This window comes from Notamacropus eugenii, chromosome 1 (assembly GCF_028372415.1).
Source record: "Notamacropus eugenii isolate mMacEug1 chromosome 1, mMacEug1.pri_v2, whole genome shotgun sequence".
Taxonomy (NCBI): domain Eukaryota; kingdom Metazoa; phylum Chordata; class Mammalia; order Diprotodontia; family Macropodidae; genus Notamacropus; species Notamacropus eugenii.
The window spans coordinates 365666779-365686003 of NC_092872.1; the positions used below are offsets into that span (position 1 = coordinate 365666779).

The 19225-nt window shown below is 39.4% G+C and overlaps 1 protein-coding gene across 2 annotated transcripts in view; it reads right to left on the reverse strand.

The window, feature by feature from the left end:
- ETF1 (eukaryotic translation termination factor 1) overlaps positions 1-15465 on the reverse strand; it is a 36004-nt gene extending 20539 nt beyond the window's left edge. Inside the window, exons 1-2 of one of the 2 annotated variants that reach the window (XM_072630417.1) lie at positions 15329-15465; positions 15035-15138 (exon numbers count right to left, since the gene is read on the reverse strand). In XM_072630417.1, the coding sequence (XP_072486518.1) occupies positions 15035-15120 (86 nt within the window). In that variant the 5' untranslated portion in view covers positions 15121-15138; positions 15329-15465. Of the gene's footprint in view, positions 1-14335; positions 14454-15034; positions 15139-15328 lie in introns of those variants that run through there. The other variant, XM_072630418.1, reaches the window with a different exon arrangement.
- Between the last annotated feature and the right edge of the window lie 3760 nt (positions 15466-19225).

A 19225-nucleotide genomic window follows, 5' to 3' on the forward strand; every position in this document is an offset into this window, starting at 1 on the left:
AGGATTCCTTTTTAGAAAAAGCTCATTCTTAGTAGTACAATAATTTATGCCCTATCCTGTTACCAAGTAGCTGCTAAGTGTGAATCACTAGAAAATAGGGGCAGTTAAATGTTAAATGAATATACACTTGGCTTGTTAACATTTTGTTAAGATATGGAGAGAATTTTAGTCTTCATAAAAATTTTTTAAAAATCCCAAACTCTAAATCTAACTTCATAATCACTTTAAAGAATATCTTTATGCAACACTTTTATCTGCTACAGATTTCATCAATATTTTTCCCACTGAAAAACCTGCACATTATTCACTTCTAGGGTATCTAGTACAGAATAAAATTCAAGATCTTTACAAAATTAAAGATTATTTTAGAAATGTGAAGAAATTTAAAAAAAAACTTTCATTTTGTAATCCATGATATCTCTCGTAAATTTAGTTTTATTGCACACAGAAAACAGACAAGATTAACAACGATACTTCCTGAAGGCAATTCTTACAAAGTTGTTAGACCAGTTTGTGTAAACATGGAAAGAAACTTTGGAAGCTAAATTTTTCATGTTATAGCTCTGAATCTCTAAGGAGAAAATGAAAAATGGGATATGTAGCTGGCAACAATAGCAAGCTGCAACCCTTTCAAAAAAGTTTTTACCTACCTTTTTAACATAAGTCATAGGGCTCCCTCCCATTCAAGTGATGATAGTGAATCATGCAGTAGAAGTGATTCAGTACAAGTTGTGAAAAAAATGAAGACACGAAACAACAATGTGCCCTGAAATATTCTCAATATAATTGTCTTTACTCCCAGATCTCTAGTTGTCCATGTTTAAGGAGAATGATTCCATTCCATCTTTACTCAAAAGCTGTATCCCTATATATTGAAAATTAATCTGTTGGGGCAGTTAGGTGGTGCAGTGAATAGAGCACAGGCCCTGGAATCAGGATGACCTAAGTTTGATTTCAGCCTCAGACTAGCACAGTGTGCTTTTGGGCAAGTCACAACCCTGAACGCCTCCCCGGAAAGGCCAAAAGAAAAGAAAAGTGAGAAGTGAATGACAGTCTGCTGAGTGTGTTATAGAGAATATTTATGCTTCAGGTATGGGTCTGCACTAATATTTAGAGATCACAGCTGATCTTTAAGGTACGTCCAACTTATGAAATCTATGAATCTAAACAAATCAATCTCTCTCTCACACATACACACATGATTTATAGCATGAAGGAAACAGAAACACGTTTGTGATAAAACAGAGTAAGGAACTTGTGGCTGTTTGCACAGGGATTTATACTTCATATGGGAAATGCATGACTTATTACAAAAGGTCATAAGCATGAAGAGAAATCTGTAAAAAGTTAACCACCTAAGTGGAAGAGATGACTGATAGCCTATCAAGGAAATACAAGCAGTTTAAGGCTAAGGAATTTGGGATTTATCACAAAAGCATGGAGTAGGCAGGGACCTCAGAGATAATCTTACACCAGAATAAGAATTCTCTCCTCCCTCCCCCAGGGAGGTATAGAAGCAAGTGGATATAAAGAGACTGGAGTCCAAATCTCATCTCTAATTATCAATATGACCTTGGGACAAAACTCCTTTAGGGTCTCAGTTTCCTCATCTGTAAAGAAGAGATTAGATTAAACCACCTCTAAGCTTCCCTCTAATACTAAATAATCTATGAGCTTTTATAAGTGGCCAATTGGCCTTTGCTAAGACCTTCAGTAATGGGAAACATACTATTTTAGCAGGCAGTTTATTCCACTTCAGAAAAAATCTAATTGTCAGAAAGGTTTCCCTTAAACCAAGCCTAAAGATACCTTCCCTCCTTTTTTTGTTGCAAGTTTTACATATTCCTTTCTTTAAAAATTTTAAGTTATTTATAAACAATTTTTAACATTTGTTGTTTTGTTTCAATTTTGAGTGCCAAATTCTCTCTCCCCCTCTCCCCAAGATGGTAAGCAATCTGACATGAGTTATAGAGGTGCAATCCCATATTAATCATTTTGTGGAATAAAATAAGAGAGAGAGAGAGAGAGAGAGAGAGAGAGAGAGAGAGAGAGAAACAGTATGGTTCCTCTGCATTCAGACTCCCTCAATTCTTTCTCCGGAGGCAGATAGCATTTTTCATCATGAGTCCTTTGGAACTGTCTTAGATCATTATGTTGCTGATAATAGCTAAGTCATTCACAGTTGCTCATCATACAATATTGCTGTTACTGTGTACAATGTTGTTCTGCTCACTTCATCCTGCATCAGTTCAGGTAAGTCTTTCCAGTCTGCACATTCCTAGTTCTGCCATGTGAGGATAATAAGTCTAATCCTTCTTCCACATTTCAGTCCTTCAAATATTTGAGCTATCAAGCTCGAACCCTTTTTTTCTTCAAGCTAAGCTAAGCATCCTCAGGTCATTCAATAAATCTTTTTATGGCATGGTCTTTCCAGTCTCTTCACCAACCTGAACACCTTCTTTCTGAATATGCTCCAATATGTCAAACTTTCTTCCTTAATGTGGCTCCCAGAACCAAATACAACACTCCAGATGTGGAGTGACTAACATTATAACTTCTTTTATTGTAGCCTAAGATTGTATCAAGTTTTGTGAATGCCTTGTCACATTGTTGATTCAGTGAATAGTGAATGTAATAAAACTCAAAGACCTTTTCCACAGAAATTGTCTAGCCATACCCTCTCTGCCCATCCTATACCTGTCAAGTTGATTTCTCGACTAGCTGAATGACTGTTTCAACTGCATGTTTGATAAGCATGCCATCTATGCCTTGACCATCACTGATAAAAAAAAAAAAGAAGTATGATTAGTGTGGCATAATCTATGCTTTAATGAAGTCGTTGCCTCTATTTCACTATCCATGTTGAGAAATTTTTAGTTAGCCAGATGAAATGGCTCCTGAAGAACAAGATGTGAAGGAATACTGAATAATTTGGTCTATCATCTAGGATTTGAGGCAGAACCACTTAAGTCACTTCAGATAGCTTCTCACAGGAAATCCCAGAATTTCACAAACTGCTGGGCTCTCTCACAAGAACCCAATACTATTTCACTACACTGTGGCAACTCAAAGAAGCTGAATTCTTACCATATAAAGTGCTACAAAGGCTAAACTCCATTGCTTCCTTCCTTCCACCTGTTCTGTCTAGATTATGACCTCTAAAATTCATGTAGTCATTCTTTACAGTGTTTCACTCTTAAAGTGAATAGTGACATATGGTTCCATTCATTAAGAATTAAGACTTTAGTCTTAAGAGGTCTATTTCTGTCCCATTTTCTTAACTGAACTGCGGCTGTTTGTCCATTTTCAAAGAGGATCAATGATATAACGGGGTGATGAATTGTCTATGAACTGGATTTAAGTGAGACAGAATTGGGATGACTTTGCATAACTTTGCTTCGCTTAAATGCATTAAGGTGTTAGGAGAGAATCTATATTTTAGGTGGATGATTACATCTATCATAAGCCTTCATATCAAGATTATAAACATTATTTTCTTATTCAAGCTTTGATTAACATGAAGATGCTCATCCAGGTGGGGGAGAGGGAAAAAGTTACTTGTATAATTATCACTAGGTATAGCTTTCATCCCCACCTTGCCCCAAGGGTACAGGCTGGAGAGAAGAAACATTTGACAGCATCTCCAGTATTAGTAAAAAGAAAAACTAGGATTGGTTACGTTACTTGACATCAAATACCTGGGGTGGGAGGGAATAGAAAGAATGTCTTGAGGTTAAAATTGGATCAAGGGCGTTTGGGGCAGAAAATGAAGGAATTAAGTGTTTTGGGTTTGTTTTGGGGTTTTTTGGGGGGGAGAAGAAGAGGATAGTGACAATGTCATAGATGAGAAAATAAGCAGAACCTCCACCAGGGACACAGCCAAAAGTATAATGGACAAATCTTGATAGGGTAGACATTTCCTAGATAAATTTTACTAAGGCAGAAATTACAGGGATTATCAGAATCCTCTGAAGACAAGTATCAAATTAGTCAACACCAACTTTATTCTTCCTTTTTCTTTTACTAAGAGATTTATGAACTTTCATCTTTGATTTATAGCCAGGTTCTAAAATTCTGACATAGGCCAGGAGCAGATGTTCATTGTCTAACAATCAATTATTTCTAATGGGGCAGTGATCTGAACTCAACCTGTACTTCTGCCATGTGCCAGAAACCCAAATTCTCACCCTGAATTGATATACTAGAAATTTGTGACAGCTCCCTCTATCGACATCTCCCTTTAGATACGGACTTGGATTTGTGATTTCACTAGGGCAGGGAACTTCCAGATAAGAACACTCCCTCTACCAATCCAGAGCTACACTTTCTCTGCAATCTATTAGTGTTGCCTACAGCTTTAAGAAGTTAAGTGACTTGCCCAAGGTCAGCATGAATCATAGATAGAACTTGAACCTCAATTTTCTTGGCTAGCTATAGATCTACTATGCCAAAACTGCCTCTCCTCTCGAGCAGGGCTTCTAAACCTTGAGTCCATAACCTTGAGTTTGTTGTTTTTTTTAATTTTGATAAATCTATTTCAACAAAATTGATTTTCTTTGCAATGCTATATATTTTATGCAACTGTAAACATTTTGGAAGGAGTCCATAGGCTTCTCAGAGGATTTCATGATATAAAAAGTTTAAGACACCTGCTCTAGAGAGGGGCTAGAAATAACTCCTGCCAATCCTTCCAAAAGAGGTAAAGAATCTAACAAAATGTACATAACAATAGTATGGGGTGGGTGGGAGGCAGTTGACATACAAGTGCCACACACGACTTAACTGCTTCCAACTTATCTGAGACTTCAAATATCCATCCTACTGCCAAATAATCTTATTCAATAATAATTCCTTCAGTGTTCTTTTCCACTACTCCCTAGCGTTCTAAGGCTCTATTCATCCTCATCTTGCTCCAATTTCTTCAAAAACAGAGGACAAAAGTCAAAACAATATGTTCATGATCTCCACACAGCCAGGCACCCCAAGATTCTACTGATATGTTAAAATAATGAAGCTTACTCCCAAACAATGAGTTCCTCAGTGACTAAGGTGAAGCAGTATACTCATCAGAGAGTAACCAGTGGCTTTTCCTAGCCTTCTCTACTTTTAAAATAACACATACTGCACTACAGGAGGTAACAACAGAAGAGACACAAATCTATAAAACACTCTTTGGAGATTTATGTGCTCAACTTCAAAATCTCCACATGTCTGGAACGTTTAGTTTTTTTGGGGGGGGGGAACCTAATTTTCTAAATGGAAATATAGGGATCCCAGAAGGTTATAGTAATTCATACCTGTGACCTTTGGGGCCAGAAATAGCAATTAGGTTGAGACAGGAGCAAGTCTTTTCTATAGTATGAAGGTAAAATAGCTAGAAAAATTGGGGGTGGGATTCATGTATGTAATTAGAATAAAATGCTCCCCAAATTTTTGGCAGAAAGGTTGAGAAGCACCATTTTTTCTATCTTGCTCCTCACAAATATTAGAAGTGCACGAACACCAACACTACAATGAATAAAATGCTATTAGTAGAATATTCCACCAAAATGGAGCAAGTCGGAAAAATACCTAAGGTGTTCTCAATGCAGCTCTAAACCACAAAGTAGAAGAAATCACCAGCACCAAGGAATTCCACAACAATGATTCATCAAATTCCATGTTATCAGGGTCCCCTCAACTGAAGCAAACAAGTAATGATGAATACAGTAATAGCATAAAGAAGCTGAACACACATTTCCCAACTATTACATAGGAATAACCAAAGACTAATTATATAGCTGTTGTTAATTTGCTGTCTTTGAACAAATTTCCTACCAAGGTACTATGAATTACCTCACTAGTGATGCTCATTAAAAACAATCAACCTGCAGTACAAAAATATTTATAGTGGCTTTTCTGTGATGGCAACAAACTGAAAACTGAGGGTGTACTCAACAACTGGGTAATGGCTCAACAAATTATAGTACCTGAATGTGATGGAATACTACTGTGTTGTTAGAAATGATAAAGGGAAAGTTTTAGAGAAATCTAGGGATGCTTACATTAAGTGATGTAGAGTGAGCAGAACCAGAACAATTTGTACAATAACATTATAAAGACAAGCAACTTTTAAAGACTTAAAAATTCTGATCAACACAATGCCTAATCACAGTTCTAGCGCTAATGATAAAATACGTTGCCACTGCCTATCAGAAGTGATGGACTCACAATGTAGATCAAGACACTTTTTCAGACATGGTCAATGCAAGAGTTTGATCATAAGTTCTTGCTTCTTCAATTGGGGGAGGAGGGAAGGAGAGAAGAAGGTGGGAAGACTAGAAGGCAGATCTTCCCTTGAAAACACGATCTAATTAATTAAAAAAAAAAAATCAATCTGCTCAATCTGCAATACATAGACTAGGCTTCCAGACATCATTCATCTTTTTCTTTTATCCTTTAAGTCCCAAAACACCTGATCTTCTATTAAGATGCAAAGCTTCTTTGACTATAGTCCTGCTTTCTGTAAGGAGTGGGGAGGAGAGATTCTTCCTATTGAGCATAGGAAATACTACACAGACATCACTCCAATCAAGCATGATACTGAGATACTCATGTCCTTAGAAAGTTAACTCCTTAGACTTGATTTAAAATAATGTTGGGCTCAGTCAAATCTCAATCCCTTTGTAGTTTCTTTCTGAAAATTCACCCTGTTCCTATATGAAGGCCAGAAGATGCTACCAAAATGGTCTAAAGCCAGGTGGTGCAGTGGATAGAGCACCAGCTCTGGAGGCAGGATGACCTGAATTCAAATCTGGCCTCAGAAACTTACTAGTTATAGGACCCTAGGCAATTCACTTAATCCCTATTGTCTCCCCTCAAAAAAAGTACCATCTGAGAAAACATTAAAGTTTGAGGGTCACTGGAAACATATTGCATTTATTTTGATTCACTGGCAGCCATGTAATGAGTCTTTCATGGTATGTTCAAGCCTATTTTATTTACAGAAACCAAGAGGGCACAAACGTGCAAGAGTCCTGCAGTATTTCAATCCCTTGACAGCACACCAACTCTCACCCAACAAAGCTTTTATATCTAATTTTAGGCCAACTGGCCTTTTACCAAGAATGGATTTCAATTATAATCTCAGAGCTGCAAATCAGTTACAGTTCCAAGCCATCCATTGTAACAAGGCTATTTCCAGACTTTTATATTAGTAAAATAGAACTGTAATTCAGTGGCATTGAGGAAGAAAGGCAGAGATGTTAATTCAGAACTAATGATGGGAGAACAAACCTAATGGCTGATTTCTTCAAGGGAAATAAGTTCAAATTGAAGTATTTATCTAGTCCTTCTCATGTATAACGCACTGGAATTAGGTGCTAGGGATACAAACAGTTCCAGCCATCCAAAAGTTTCTATTTTACTGGAAAAAGCTGAACAGTGCTCAGAAACTATAGCGGGAAAAATTTATTCTAAAACTTTATCTATCCTTGTTCTCCATTAAGCCTAGATCAGGTAGTCTGATTCTATGATTTTAAAAATCATTTTAACCTTTGTGGAACTTCCCTAGCAAGCTGTCCCACTTTACCTAGCCAGTGCCAATCACACCTGACTTCACCCAGTAGATGCAACTACAGCACACAAATGTATGAAAAGATTAGTTGGCAGGGCACATGGAGAGAGGGAGCCCAGAGTCTAAAGTCAGAAGGGAAGGTGTTTCCTCCCAGGGGCTGCCCCTTTCTCTCAAATGACCAGCATACTATTATGGAAAAAAAGCACTGGATTTGGATCAGAGAATCTGGATTAAGATCCTACCTAGCTCTGCTCCTTCCTACCTCTGTGACCCAGGATAAATCAAATACTTTACCCCACAGGCTGTTAATTTTCTCATCCATGGAATGAGGGAATTTGAATACATGGCCTCAGAAGTCCCTTCCAGATCTAAATCTGTAACAATGATGCCTCCTTCTCCCTGAATTCCAATTAGTTCCCCATTCAATATAATGGAAGTCCTCAGGTGAGAAAGGAAAAGGGAGGGATGGCACAGATGGACACCAAGACCTTACAGCCTCAAAAAGATATCACTGACACAGGGGCATTCTTACCCAACACCTAAATCCCCTCCAGCAATGGAATCAAAAGGTTGCCTACTTTAGGGTCACATATACTTTCGGAGATCCCCACAGGAAGGAAAAATAACTCTCAAAACAAAGCTCTATGAGAACAGAAATCTGATGATCACAGCTATGCTAGGATTCACTCAGACCTCTTCAAGTCACGGAGACTTGTTCCAGAATCTGAGTAAGCAGAAGAGGCAGACATACAATAGAAATAATACTGGATTTGGAGTCAGACTATGGTACAGGAGAAATAGTGCCAAATTTGGAGCCAGAGGATTTAGGGGTTCAAATCCTGGCTCTGCTTTTTACTATTCTGTGGGACTTCGGGTAAGTCAATTAACTTTTCTCAAAACATTTTCCCCCTCATTTAATTTTCATTAAAAAAGGATTGGGATAGATGACCTCTAGATATTCTCCTTCCTCTGTCTCTCTCTCTCTACACACATAGGCACACACACGTATCCACCCACCACACACCTCCTCCTCCCCCTACTTAGGTTCTACCACTTATTACAAGTGTACCTGTTTCCTCTCTGGGCCAGAATTCTATCTGTGAAAAAAATTCTAAGGTCCCACCTCAGCTCTAAATACCACAACCAATGCCTTTAAGAAGTAGTTCAAAACATCTCCTCCCAAGAAACCTTGAGATTAACCTTGATCATACACATTATAACTCTTTAAATACTTTGTGCTACATCTCTACTGAATTACAATTTCCTTGACAAACTACATCTATTACACATTCCTGTAAAAATATCTGGGATGATTTTATATACCAAAGACATGAAATATCATGATAAATATAAGTTAGATACTCTCATTTTTATATCATCCCTTGATCTTGACCCTTGGAAATGATCTCTGCCAGTCACAAGAATTTGTACAGTAACAGGAAATGCCATTGAACTGCCTCCTGATCTCTTTAGGGCTCAGTCACCTATTCCATGAAACCTTTCCAGGCCTCTTAGATTAAATGGTCTCTACCCTCCCCCTTCACTTTCTACTTTGTATCCTATTTATTTGTGTGAAGGAAAGCTTCATATAGAGAAACTATTTTTCATCATCTTATCTCCCCAGCACTTACCTAGCACAATGCCTTATACACATCAAGTGTTCAATAAAAAATTCACTGAAATCTTAATGATTATCATTGATATGTTGGAATAAAGGCATCTTTTGACCAGCCACTTTTGAAAGCAGCTTTGAAGGAGCCAGGGAAAGATGAATACAAGGTTATAAATGCCCAACTACAAAAGTTATTAGAGAAACAGGAAAATCCATTAAGGTGATTGAGTGCAAGCTTGTACAAGGATAAGTAGGATAATTCAATTCACAAAACGTTTTATAACTTTACAAAATAATTGCTCCACAACCCCTCTAGTAGGTAGCAAAAGTACTATTATCTCTAAGAAATTCCTTTACCTGCTAAACTAAGTTTCTCTTAACTTCTCAACTTCTAACTGTCAAAAAGGTTAAGAACCCTGTCCCTGTCTCCACAGTCGTTCAAAAAGTGTTGCACCTGGGACTTGAATCCAGGGCTCCTTCTACTACAGTACAGAAAAAAAGGTAAATATCTAATAAACTCCCAAACCTAAGCCAATTTCAGTTGTTTTTTTTTTTTTTACCCGAATGTAAATTGCACTTTTTGAGATGGTGAGAAAAGGACAAACTAGCGAGTCTTTCTTCCTTTTACCTCCCAATCTACTTGGGCTAGAAGATGTTTCAGTACAAAGCAAAAAAAAAAAAAAATTCTCTCAACAGACTTAGGCAAGGCTTCAAAATGTGTCTAAAAAGCATAAGCGAAGACAGAAAGATCTTCAGTAAAGACAACGGAAAATATAAGAGTGAGAAACCCACTTAGATGAAAGTACTACCAAAGCTATGTTATGTTATGGGCAACAACAGATACAGAAAGAAGACAACAGGTTTTACTTTCCCTGTCTGGAATCATCACTTCAATAAGAGAGAACCAGGATGGTTTTATTGCAAATCTGCACAGCTCCAAGTATCTTAACATTTGAACATCTGCCAAACACTTACTGGACACATAGTATTGTGCTAAGCACTGTAACATATACTCAACAGCTCAAAGAAATAAGACCTCTAGAGATAAGCGTTAAAGCTGGGGAAGCCTCAACCTACTGTGAACTCTGCCCTAAATGGTACAATAAATAGGCACACCCATTAACCTGAGAATATGTCCAGAGCAAGCCTTCTCTCTTAAATAAGTTGCTACTACAATCAGAAGTTTGTAAAGAGTGAAAATCCAAAGAGGAGAATATTCATTAAGTTCACAGTGCACAAAGACTACCATACTATACCAACAAATTGCTTGTTAAGAATAATATTGTAGGAAGTTAGCAACCTGTAGCTTTAAAGGTTTAAGAAAGTACTCTACCATTCTCCACCTAATACAACCCTCTTTTTTGTTTCTTCTCCCTTTTCTTTTACTTTGATTTTTCTCTACAGGTTTTTCTTAGAATCCCTTATAGCATCCATAGATACTGCTGAAACATGTTCAAATCCTCAAACTGTAATTTCTTTGAGTGGAGCTTCCACAATTATTTGTTTTCCAATGCCAGATACCTGAGTCTATAAGAGCATCTGCCCATAACCAGTTCATGCCTGGTTGTGCATATCATCTGGAATGAAGTACTATACATATCAATATTTTCTCCTTATTTAGGCAAGTGTGCAACTATTGACCAATGAATTCTATTTCCAAAGCACAAAAAGAGGCTTTAATTTATTCAAGACAAAATAGTTCAATCACTATGCACTGAGCAACTAAGGCTTGACTAAAAACATCAGTAAGGCTCACAAAATCGATGTTTTCAGCTTCAAACAATGTTTCGTTGAGTAATTTCAATTTCTGTCACAGATAAGATTCTAAAGTGTATATTCATTTTAGTTATAAGCTGAACTTTCGAAGAAAATTTTAAGCTCTAAAAGTAAATGCATTAAAATGGATTAAGTTTCACGATTTACAAAGTATACTTACAGGTTTTCAAAATCTGGGCATGAGTAAGAGAAAACAATTACTTTTCCATCTATTACGTTTTGGACAAAGTTACAAAGTTTGAGGCAAACAAGGCCCAACTGAAAGTATTCGAGAAATAGTAATGACAGATAAAATGATTTAGGATAAATATCTCTTGAATCTCCCGACTTCTCAGAATGGGGCCCAATCTGGATTCTGCACTATACAATCAGTGATGCTTAGAACAGCCTCTGATTACCATTTCCCTAATGTTGTGGAGCAACTATAATATAAAGAACATAATAAAAGTGGTACAATCCCAAGGAAACCAAACTTTCACTTAGACAGGACACATTACTGCTTATGCTCAGGTCTTCAATACTCTAATTGCAACATTTAACGTACCCTTGCTGGCTTTTTACCTGCAAATAAAACTTGTAAAAATGAGCCAATATTTTAAAGTAATTTTATTATAAGTTAATTAGAATAAATAGAGCACTATCAGGATTGTGGAAAGCTCCTTTAACTTAAAGATCTATTAAGCCATCTTAGAGAACAGAGGGTTTGACTTTGAATTCTTGAAGTCTGTGCCAGCAGTTCCTACCTAGTGAGACAGAGTGTATAACTGGTCATCTGAGGCTCAGCCTAGCTCTTTCCCAGATTGGCTGCAAATAGATGAATTTTTTAACCACAAAAGTCTTTATGAGCCACAATCTAGGATATGGATCCTTGAAGTACTGAAAATCCATTCCTTCTAAGGTTCATTTTGCTCCTTATACAGATACAGTTCATCTGAAATACACAAACAGGTGGGTCAATTTTATAAGCTGGGTCACCAGTTTCTAGATTTTAATTGGCCATTGCTCTCTGACTTGCCAGGCTATTTTTCTGTGGCTTCCTTTTATACCTGTTATCATGCCATGTGGTTATCTATAAACTGGCTATCTGAAGCTCAAATTTACATTATATTGCTAGACTGGTTAAAGTTAAAAAAAAACAACAACTATGGATTAATGTGTCAGATGTTCAACATAAATGAAAGCATCAAATGCAAAATACAAGTGATTGGCTTTCTTTCTTTCTCTACTTTCAGAATATTTCTATTCACCCACCATTAATTTCACGTTTCTTACCATTAAAATCATTTGTACATTATTTCAATTGATACTTGAAATTAATTCTTGTCCCAGATACAGTGGCAAATTTAGATTCATTTGTCTTTTCTTATGAGTTTATTAGAATTATCCCAGGAACTTTTAACCTTCAGGCAAAGTATTTCTCAAGGTTAGATACTTACCTCTGTAAATATTACTTTAAAAAATCTCTTACTTTAGGGGTATCTAGCTAATCACACAAAAAGTAATTTTAATATTCCCTGAAGAAACAAATACATACAATCAAATATCAAATCAAAGAGGAACAACTTTCAAAAGTCTTCTAAGATCCAAGAAAGTCAAAGACTTTACACTTTGTTGTGCCAAGATAAGACTAAAATTCTAGATGCATGAAGAAAAAGGCATCAAGTCAAATTGCATTTGCTTGGGGGTGGGAGGGTTTCACCTGGACATTTTGATAAAGTCAATTAACTCTCCCTATGACCTGGAAAAGACACATGTTCTATTCCAAAACAACAAATCTTTGAAAAGTTTTGTCTAACTTGTACACTCTCCCTTTTCCCTCAGGTATCACACACTCATCTTAAACCCTTTTCCAACCATGAAGCATCTCAAGTATTTTATTGATTCTGCCCTGATTCACAAACTCCATTTGTTGATAAGGCTACTCATATTATACACTTTACTAATTACACTACAGATTAACACTGCCTCCCTCTTGCACTCTTAAGTTTTAAAAGAGGGGATATATTTACAACCTATGAAAAAAGTTTTAAGGTAAGGTGACATACCTAGAAACAAATTTAAGAATTGAAAACAGCAAGCAGAAAGCAGTCTAAACTAATATTACTAAGCCAAGTTACCTTATTCAGATGATAGGAAAATTACAGCAGTGAAGTAACTTTTTGGTTGCCTTCAAAGCATGTAAAAAGTTTAAATCAGTATATTTAGGGAAGCAAATAGGCTGAAATAAACTGTTGTCTAAAACTATGAAGACTAAGTGAACCTACAAGCCAAGTGCAGTTTTAACCCTTTACAATGAAAACAGCTCTGAAACCAAGTGACTACTAAAAATATTGCTAAAGGCCCATCAGTTAAAAGTTAATTCCAATATAAGGAAAGAATTAACACAATCCTTAGCATTAATTGAATGAGTGTTTATTGAAAGAATCTAACAAATGGAGAATAATTTACTTTATCTATCCTGGAATCATCATTTCATGTAGAATTACTTTAAAACCATAACTAATCTTGAATATTCAAGGAGATTCAAAGATGAAGAAAAATCAAACTAGTAAACAAACAATGATCTAGTTACCTAATATTCCCAGTTCCTCTAACTCTTTCCCCCAAATTCTTTCACAAGAAAGAAATAAAACAAAAAAAATCCCAAAAGTACAACAGTCCAAACCACTTGATCACAACTAAATTTCAGAAGCTTCATTCTGACATGACCATATGTTTTTGCCAAAACTAAGAACAAAGTTTAACACAAAGATATTTGCAGTCCTTAGGTCCTTAGTATGTTCTGTTCCTACTTCACAAAAGACCACTAAGAAGGGGAAATGGGGACACAAAACAGAATGCTTAGAGGATAATGACAGCAGTGGAGCAGTGCTGGGAGTCAGAACTTTTAATTCCTGCTCTGAAACTAACTTTCCATATGGCTGTGATCAAGTTACCATTCCAAAAATGTCGATACATATAACACTGAGTATGTATATAAAAATGTTACATGCTTCAAAGAATTATCATCTTCACCCCTTGCAAAAGTTCCTTTACAACTATGAAAGGAATGGGACACTTTAGAAACCTTTACAAACTGTGCTCTGAAAAAAGAATAGCAGCTTTTAAATCAAGCAAATTCCTGTTCCCCCAGAAAAACCAAACAACTCCCTTATTCCTACCAAATTTCATGAAGTAAACGTTCAAAACCCACTCAAATCTGTACTGAATCTGTTTTAAAACAAGAGCATTCTTAAGTTGGCTACATCCTTTCTCTTACCAATACCAGTCTCAAACTCTATAGGGATGGTTTTAACGTGACCCAACTGTACACTATTTTCAGTAGACACAGTGTCTAACAAAAACTCCGACCCCCTTTAAAAACATATTTGCCAACTCTTTCTTTTTACCACCTAGGAGTTCCTGGGGAGCAGCTGGAAGCAGCACCTCAAAGCATCCCGGGATGAGGAGCGGGGAAAGCCTTCCCCCAAACTCTGCTGTAACTTCAGCCCCAGCAGGTCCCCCAAGGCCGGCTGCCCTGCTGCAGGGGATAGGAGGCAGGGGGAGGCCTGAGTCCCCCCTCCTCATCAGCTGCTCTCTACAGTCCCGAACCAACTTCACTTTCCTTCCAGGTCTCGTCAAAATGGCCTCCCCATCTGGGCTCTAAAGGCTTCCGAGCGTGAAGGGAGAAGAAGAGATGAGGAGAGAGTCGAGGAAAGGCGGAGGCAGGGAGGCGGTCCCCTCTGCCCCCCCGGGGGGCCGTCGGGGCCCCGTCCCCAGGGCCAACAAGGGTTCCAGGGGCCGAGGGAGACCAGGAGGAAGACCCAGGTCTGCGGGGCAGGAAATGGGGAGGGGGGTCGGTGCCCCGGACAGGCCGGAAGGAGGGAAGTGGTGGACGCCGGGGCGGCCGGGGCTGGGGAGAGGCCCACGCTGGGGGCCCCACCCAGAGGCGGCCCCTGGGGCCGGCCGAGCCCTCTCAGGCCCGGCTCTCCACAGCCCGCCATGCGGCGCCGGGAAGGCTAGGCCGGCTCTCCCGAGGGGAGTCTCAGAGCTAGGCGGGCCGGGGGGTGGGGGGAGGGTCCCGGGATCCCCGGGCGCGGCGCGACGCTCACCCGCGGGCCGCTTCCAGGCTCTTGATGAGCTTCTTGATCTTCCAGATCTCTACGTTCCTGTCGGCAGCGCTGGGATCGTCAGCCATCTTCTCGCCTCCTCCTCCCTAGAGCGGCCCGGCGGGGCCCGGAGACACCAAGACCACAGAGTTAGCGCCGCCGCCGGGGCAGAGCGGCCCCCTTCCCCGCTGCCCCCGAGCGGCCCTTCTCTCCCCCCGGGCCCCCCCCCCCAGCCGCCTGTACCCCGCGGCCCCAGTCACTCGGGTTCCTCCTCCCGCCCCCCCCCCCAGCCCTCACCTAAGGGCCCAGTCCCGGGTGGCAGCGGCTCCTCCCCGGCGGCGGCGGCTCCGCGGCGGCGGCGGCAGCGGCGGCGGCTCTGACGTAGGACACCGGCTCCCTCTCTCCAGGCAGCTGCATGTGTTGCAATCCGCTCACATGGGGCCTGTGACATCACTTCCGCAGCAAAGGGCTGGGTGCGGAGGGGGGCAGAGGAAAGAGGAAAGGGGGAGGGGTCGCAGGAACTCGGGCGCGCGCTGCTGCACTCCATTGGCTCATCGCGCGGCCTCTAACAACGGGCCCGGTGATTGGTCGCATTTGGGGCCGCGCTGCCTTGTGAGGTAGGGCAGGGGGGTTGAGGCGGGGGGGAAAGAGCTACCACCTCTTCCGGGGCGTGGAAGACGGCAAGTGAAAAAGAACCTGTCCCTAAGACTCTCGCGAGCTTTCGATCAGTGCCGCGTCAGGACAGTGAGGAGTGGGCACTTAGAGGGCAATGCGTGGTGGTGCGAGGTGGTAGCGTCTGCTTCTCTCCGGATTTCCAGGCAGTGAGCTCCCCATGGCCCGACTTCGAGTATCCTCCGGGGATCTATGGGGTTGGTCGGCCGCAGCTCGCTCCCCGGCTGAGCCAGTTAGGCTACGGGCGCTGCCTTGCGCGCCGGGAATGGCGCCTTGCAGGCCTGGGAGGAGAGCGCTCCGGGCCGCCTCAGTGACGTCGCCCCCGGCCTCCGTGACGTCACGGCCTCTGGCTCTAGAGTGAGGGACTCGCGGAATTGCAGTCATTTCTGGGTCTGGGGCCTCGTGGGTCAAGCAAATAGGAAATGTCGGGACCAGAATGCCCTGTGGTTGGGGAGGTTGTGCAGTTCTGGCATGCGTGAAAAGAAGTAGAAAAGGATGAAGATACTTGAGAAAACTTGTGCGGCGGGATGGGTAAAAGTGTTGAGATTTGGGTACCGCAGACTTGGGTTAAATCCAGTCTTTGACTTGTGTTAGCTAGGCAAATCATCGCTAGGCCTCAGTTTCTTCATCTGTAAATTGGTCGTGGTATACATAATAATTCAAAAGGTCTTTGTGGTGGTCTTGTTACAAGATTGAGTATAAACGCTGTGCAAACCTTAAAGCCATGCGTAACTGTTAGGTAGAATACATGTGTTCCATATCCACTTTATTCATTGGACTCAAATGCTGCTTCTATCTTTAAGCCTTCTGTAATGCCCTTAAGAGGAAATGACTACCTCCACACACGCCTTGAATCTTCTAAGTCCTTTGTACCCGCTTTGTAATACTTTGAATTAGTGTTGTAGAGCTCTAGACTTGGGAAACGGGAAGTCGTATAAAGATACACTTCTAATGTGACTTTTATATGATCATGGGCAAGTCTCTCAAAACCTCTCTGGGTCTTTCCTCTTCTCTAGGGATAATATTTCTAGTACCTACCTTATAATGTTTTGGTAAAATATATATGGAAAGTCTTAAAAACTCTTAAGTGCTTATGTAAGTTATCAGTTGTTACTGTATCTTGTATGACCTTGGAAAAGCTACTATAGAATGTAATACATAATATCGATAGAATGTAATACATAATATCAATAGACTGTAAGCTTTGTTAGATAATGTATAATATTGATAGAATTGATAGAATGTAACCTGAATGCTGGGAAGCTTAATTTTTGCCTTTACAAAGTACCTTCACAAGTAAGTACCTGGTATGTAATAGGAGTCTTCTCATTGAGATTATAAATGCCCCCTAGGGATTTATTTTTTTGAAGAGTGGAGAGATAAAGAAGTGTTTTTTGTTTACTAAGTTGTGTGTATGTATACATACATATATGTATATATAGTGTGTACAATATTTATGTAATCCATGCATGTATGTTTGTATTTTTACATATTTTTATACACACAGGTGCTCAGTAAAAATGACTTAAGAATCTGTTTGCTAGGACCAGCAATACTGTTCATCCTGCTCCTGCAGGCCCCTTTCCCAAAAGACTATCTTACTTGAGTTTGAGATTTTTAAACAGTACTTATTGAAATCCAACCTACTGGATAGTTTCATGGATTTATCTGCACAGATTATATGGCCTGTGTTATAGGACAATCCTTCAAGTCAGTGATATATTCAAATAGTCAAAATTTTGCATATCTTTTTTGCCAGGAATTCTTAAGAACATCTCTGATCCATGCAGTGGAATTTTGGCTGACTGATGTTCTGAAAATATATTCATTTACACTGAGAACTGGATGAAATGATAGGAGCCACAAACCCTGAGAGATGCATACAAGGGAAGAAAAAATGTGGGAAGATTAGGGATCTTGAATGTGACTTCTGTGCTGAGTAATGCTATTAGCACATGAGGGAAAGCAGGCCTATTTTGTCTTCTGACAGTTAAAGTATTCCATGAACCATGGTGGTCTATTCTGGCTTATCTATTTGCAAAAATTATATAAGTATGTGTAATTGGGTTGGCAAAGAAAAAATAAAACTCTGAGCTTACGGTACAAACCTGGCAGAAACAATTTTATTAATTTAAGATTATTTCCAAAGCCAAGGATTTCCAGTTTAAAGAAGTGTCCAAAGTGTTCAGCTCTTCCTAACTGCCCCCCCGTATGCTCTCCGGCAATTTGAAAGTAGCATTTATAGGAAGTAAAAAATGTCTCATTATATTATAATAGGTTTCTGAGTTAATAGTAGATTAACAATAATTTTCCCCTAAAATTACTCAGTTCCTTCCTTGGCTCCACTAAGGGACTGAGCCAACCTTTCTCCTAATAATCCTCCCTAATTCATCCTGAGTGAGGAAGAAGAGGGTGTCTTGTATTTTCTAAGCTAGTACTTTCTAGCTCTTAGCTCATATCATTGGGAGTTGAGGAAGCCAATGATATTTATTAAACAAGAGGTATGTTTTATATTTGGTTCCCATTCTTAACTTGTTTTCTAGGCCTTACCATTTGTTCTTGACTTTTTCTAGACTCTCCTAAAGGTCTGGAAAAATCATTGTTATTTAACCAACATTTAATGATGCCATACTATGTTCCAAGAACTGTGCCAAGGGAGGGAATGGTGAAGGGAAGACACTATGAAAGATGAGGTATGTAACCTCAAGGACTTCAAACTAGAAAAATAATTTTTGTTGAACTAAAAGGGAGATTTCTTTAACATGCTTCTATAGGAGGTAAAGCTATCACCTAAAGAAAGAAAGGAAAGGATGGTAAAAATATTTTTCAAAATATTCCTGTTTGAACTAACTTCAGTAAAAAGAGATGAAATTCAAATCCAGTGGGCCAAGGCAAAGAAATTAATTGAGGAATAATGTGGCAGTCTGGGAAGTATATGAGAAGAAGCCTTTCTGAAATATTAAAGCTGTTATTGGTGTCTTTATTTTCTTTTATCACATATCACATTTCTATCATACTTTTATCACATTTTCTTTTATCACCGTCCCCCCCCCAACCCAAAAGTATATGAGAAGCCTTTCTGAAGTATTAAAGCTGTTATTGGTTTCTTTATTTTCTTTTATCACTCCTCCCCAAAAAGCCCATATTTTTTATCTCCCCTCCTCCCTCCCCATTTTATCCATTCTGCAGTACAAAAACAAAACACAGGTGAAGAGGCCAAGAGTAACATGAGCAAAATGTCAGTCTTAAGAATAGTTTCTGCCTTCTAATCCCTTGCCCCCTTGTCACATCCTGGCTACTAATCCCTTTTTTAAGATGTCCACAATTATCTTTTCTACTACATTAAATTCATGTACAATAATTTGTTCAGCCAATCCCAAATTGATAGGCACCTCTTTTTTATTTCCAGTTCTTTTCTACCAGAAAATAGAGTTGTAAATATTTTTGTACCTTGGGGTTCCTTCTTTATTTGATCTCCTTGTTGCCGAAGCCAAGTAGTCTTGTCAACTAAAATTTCAGCTG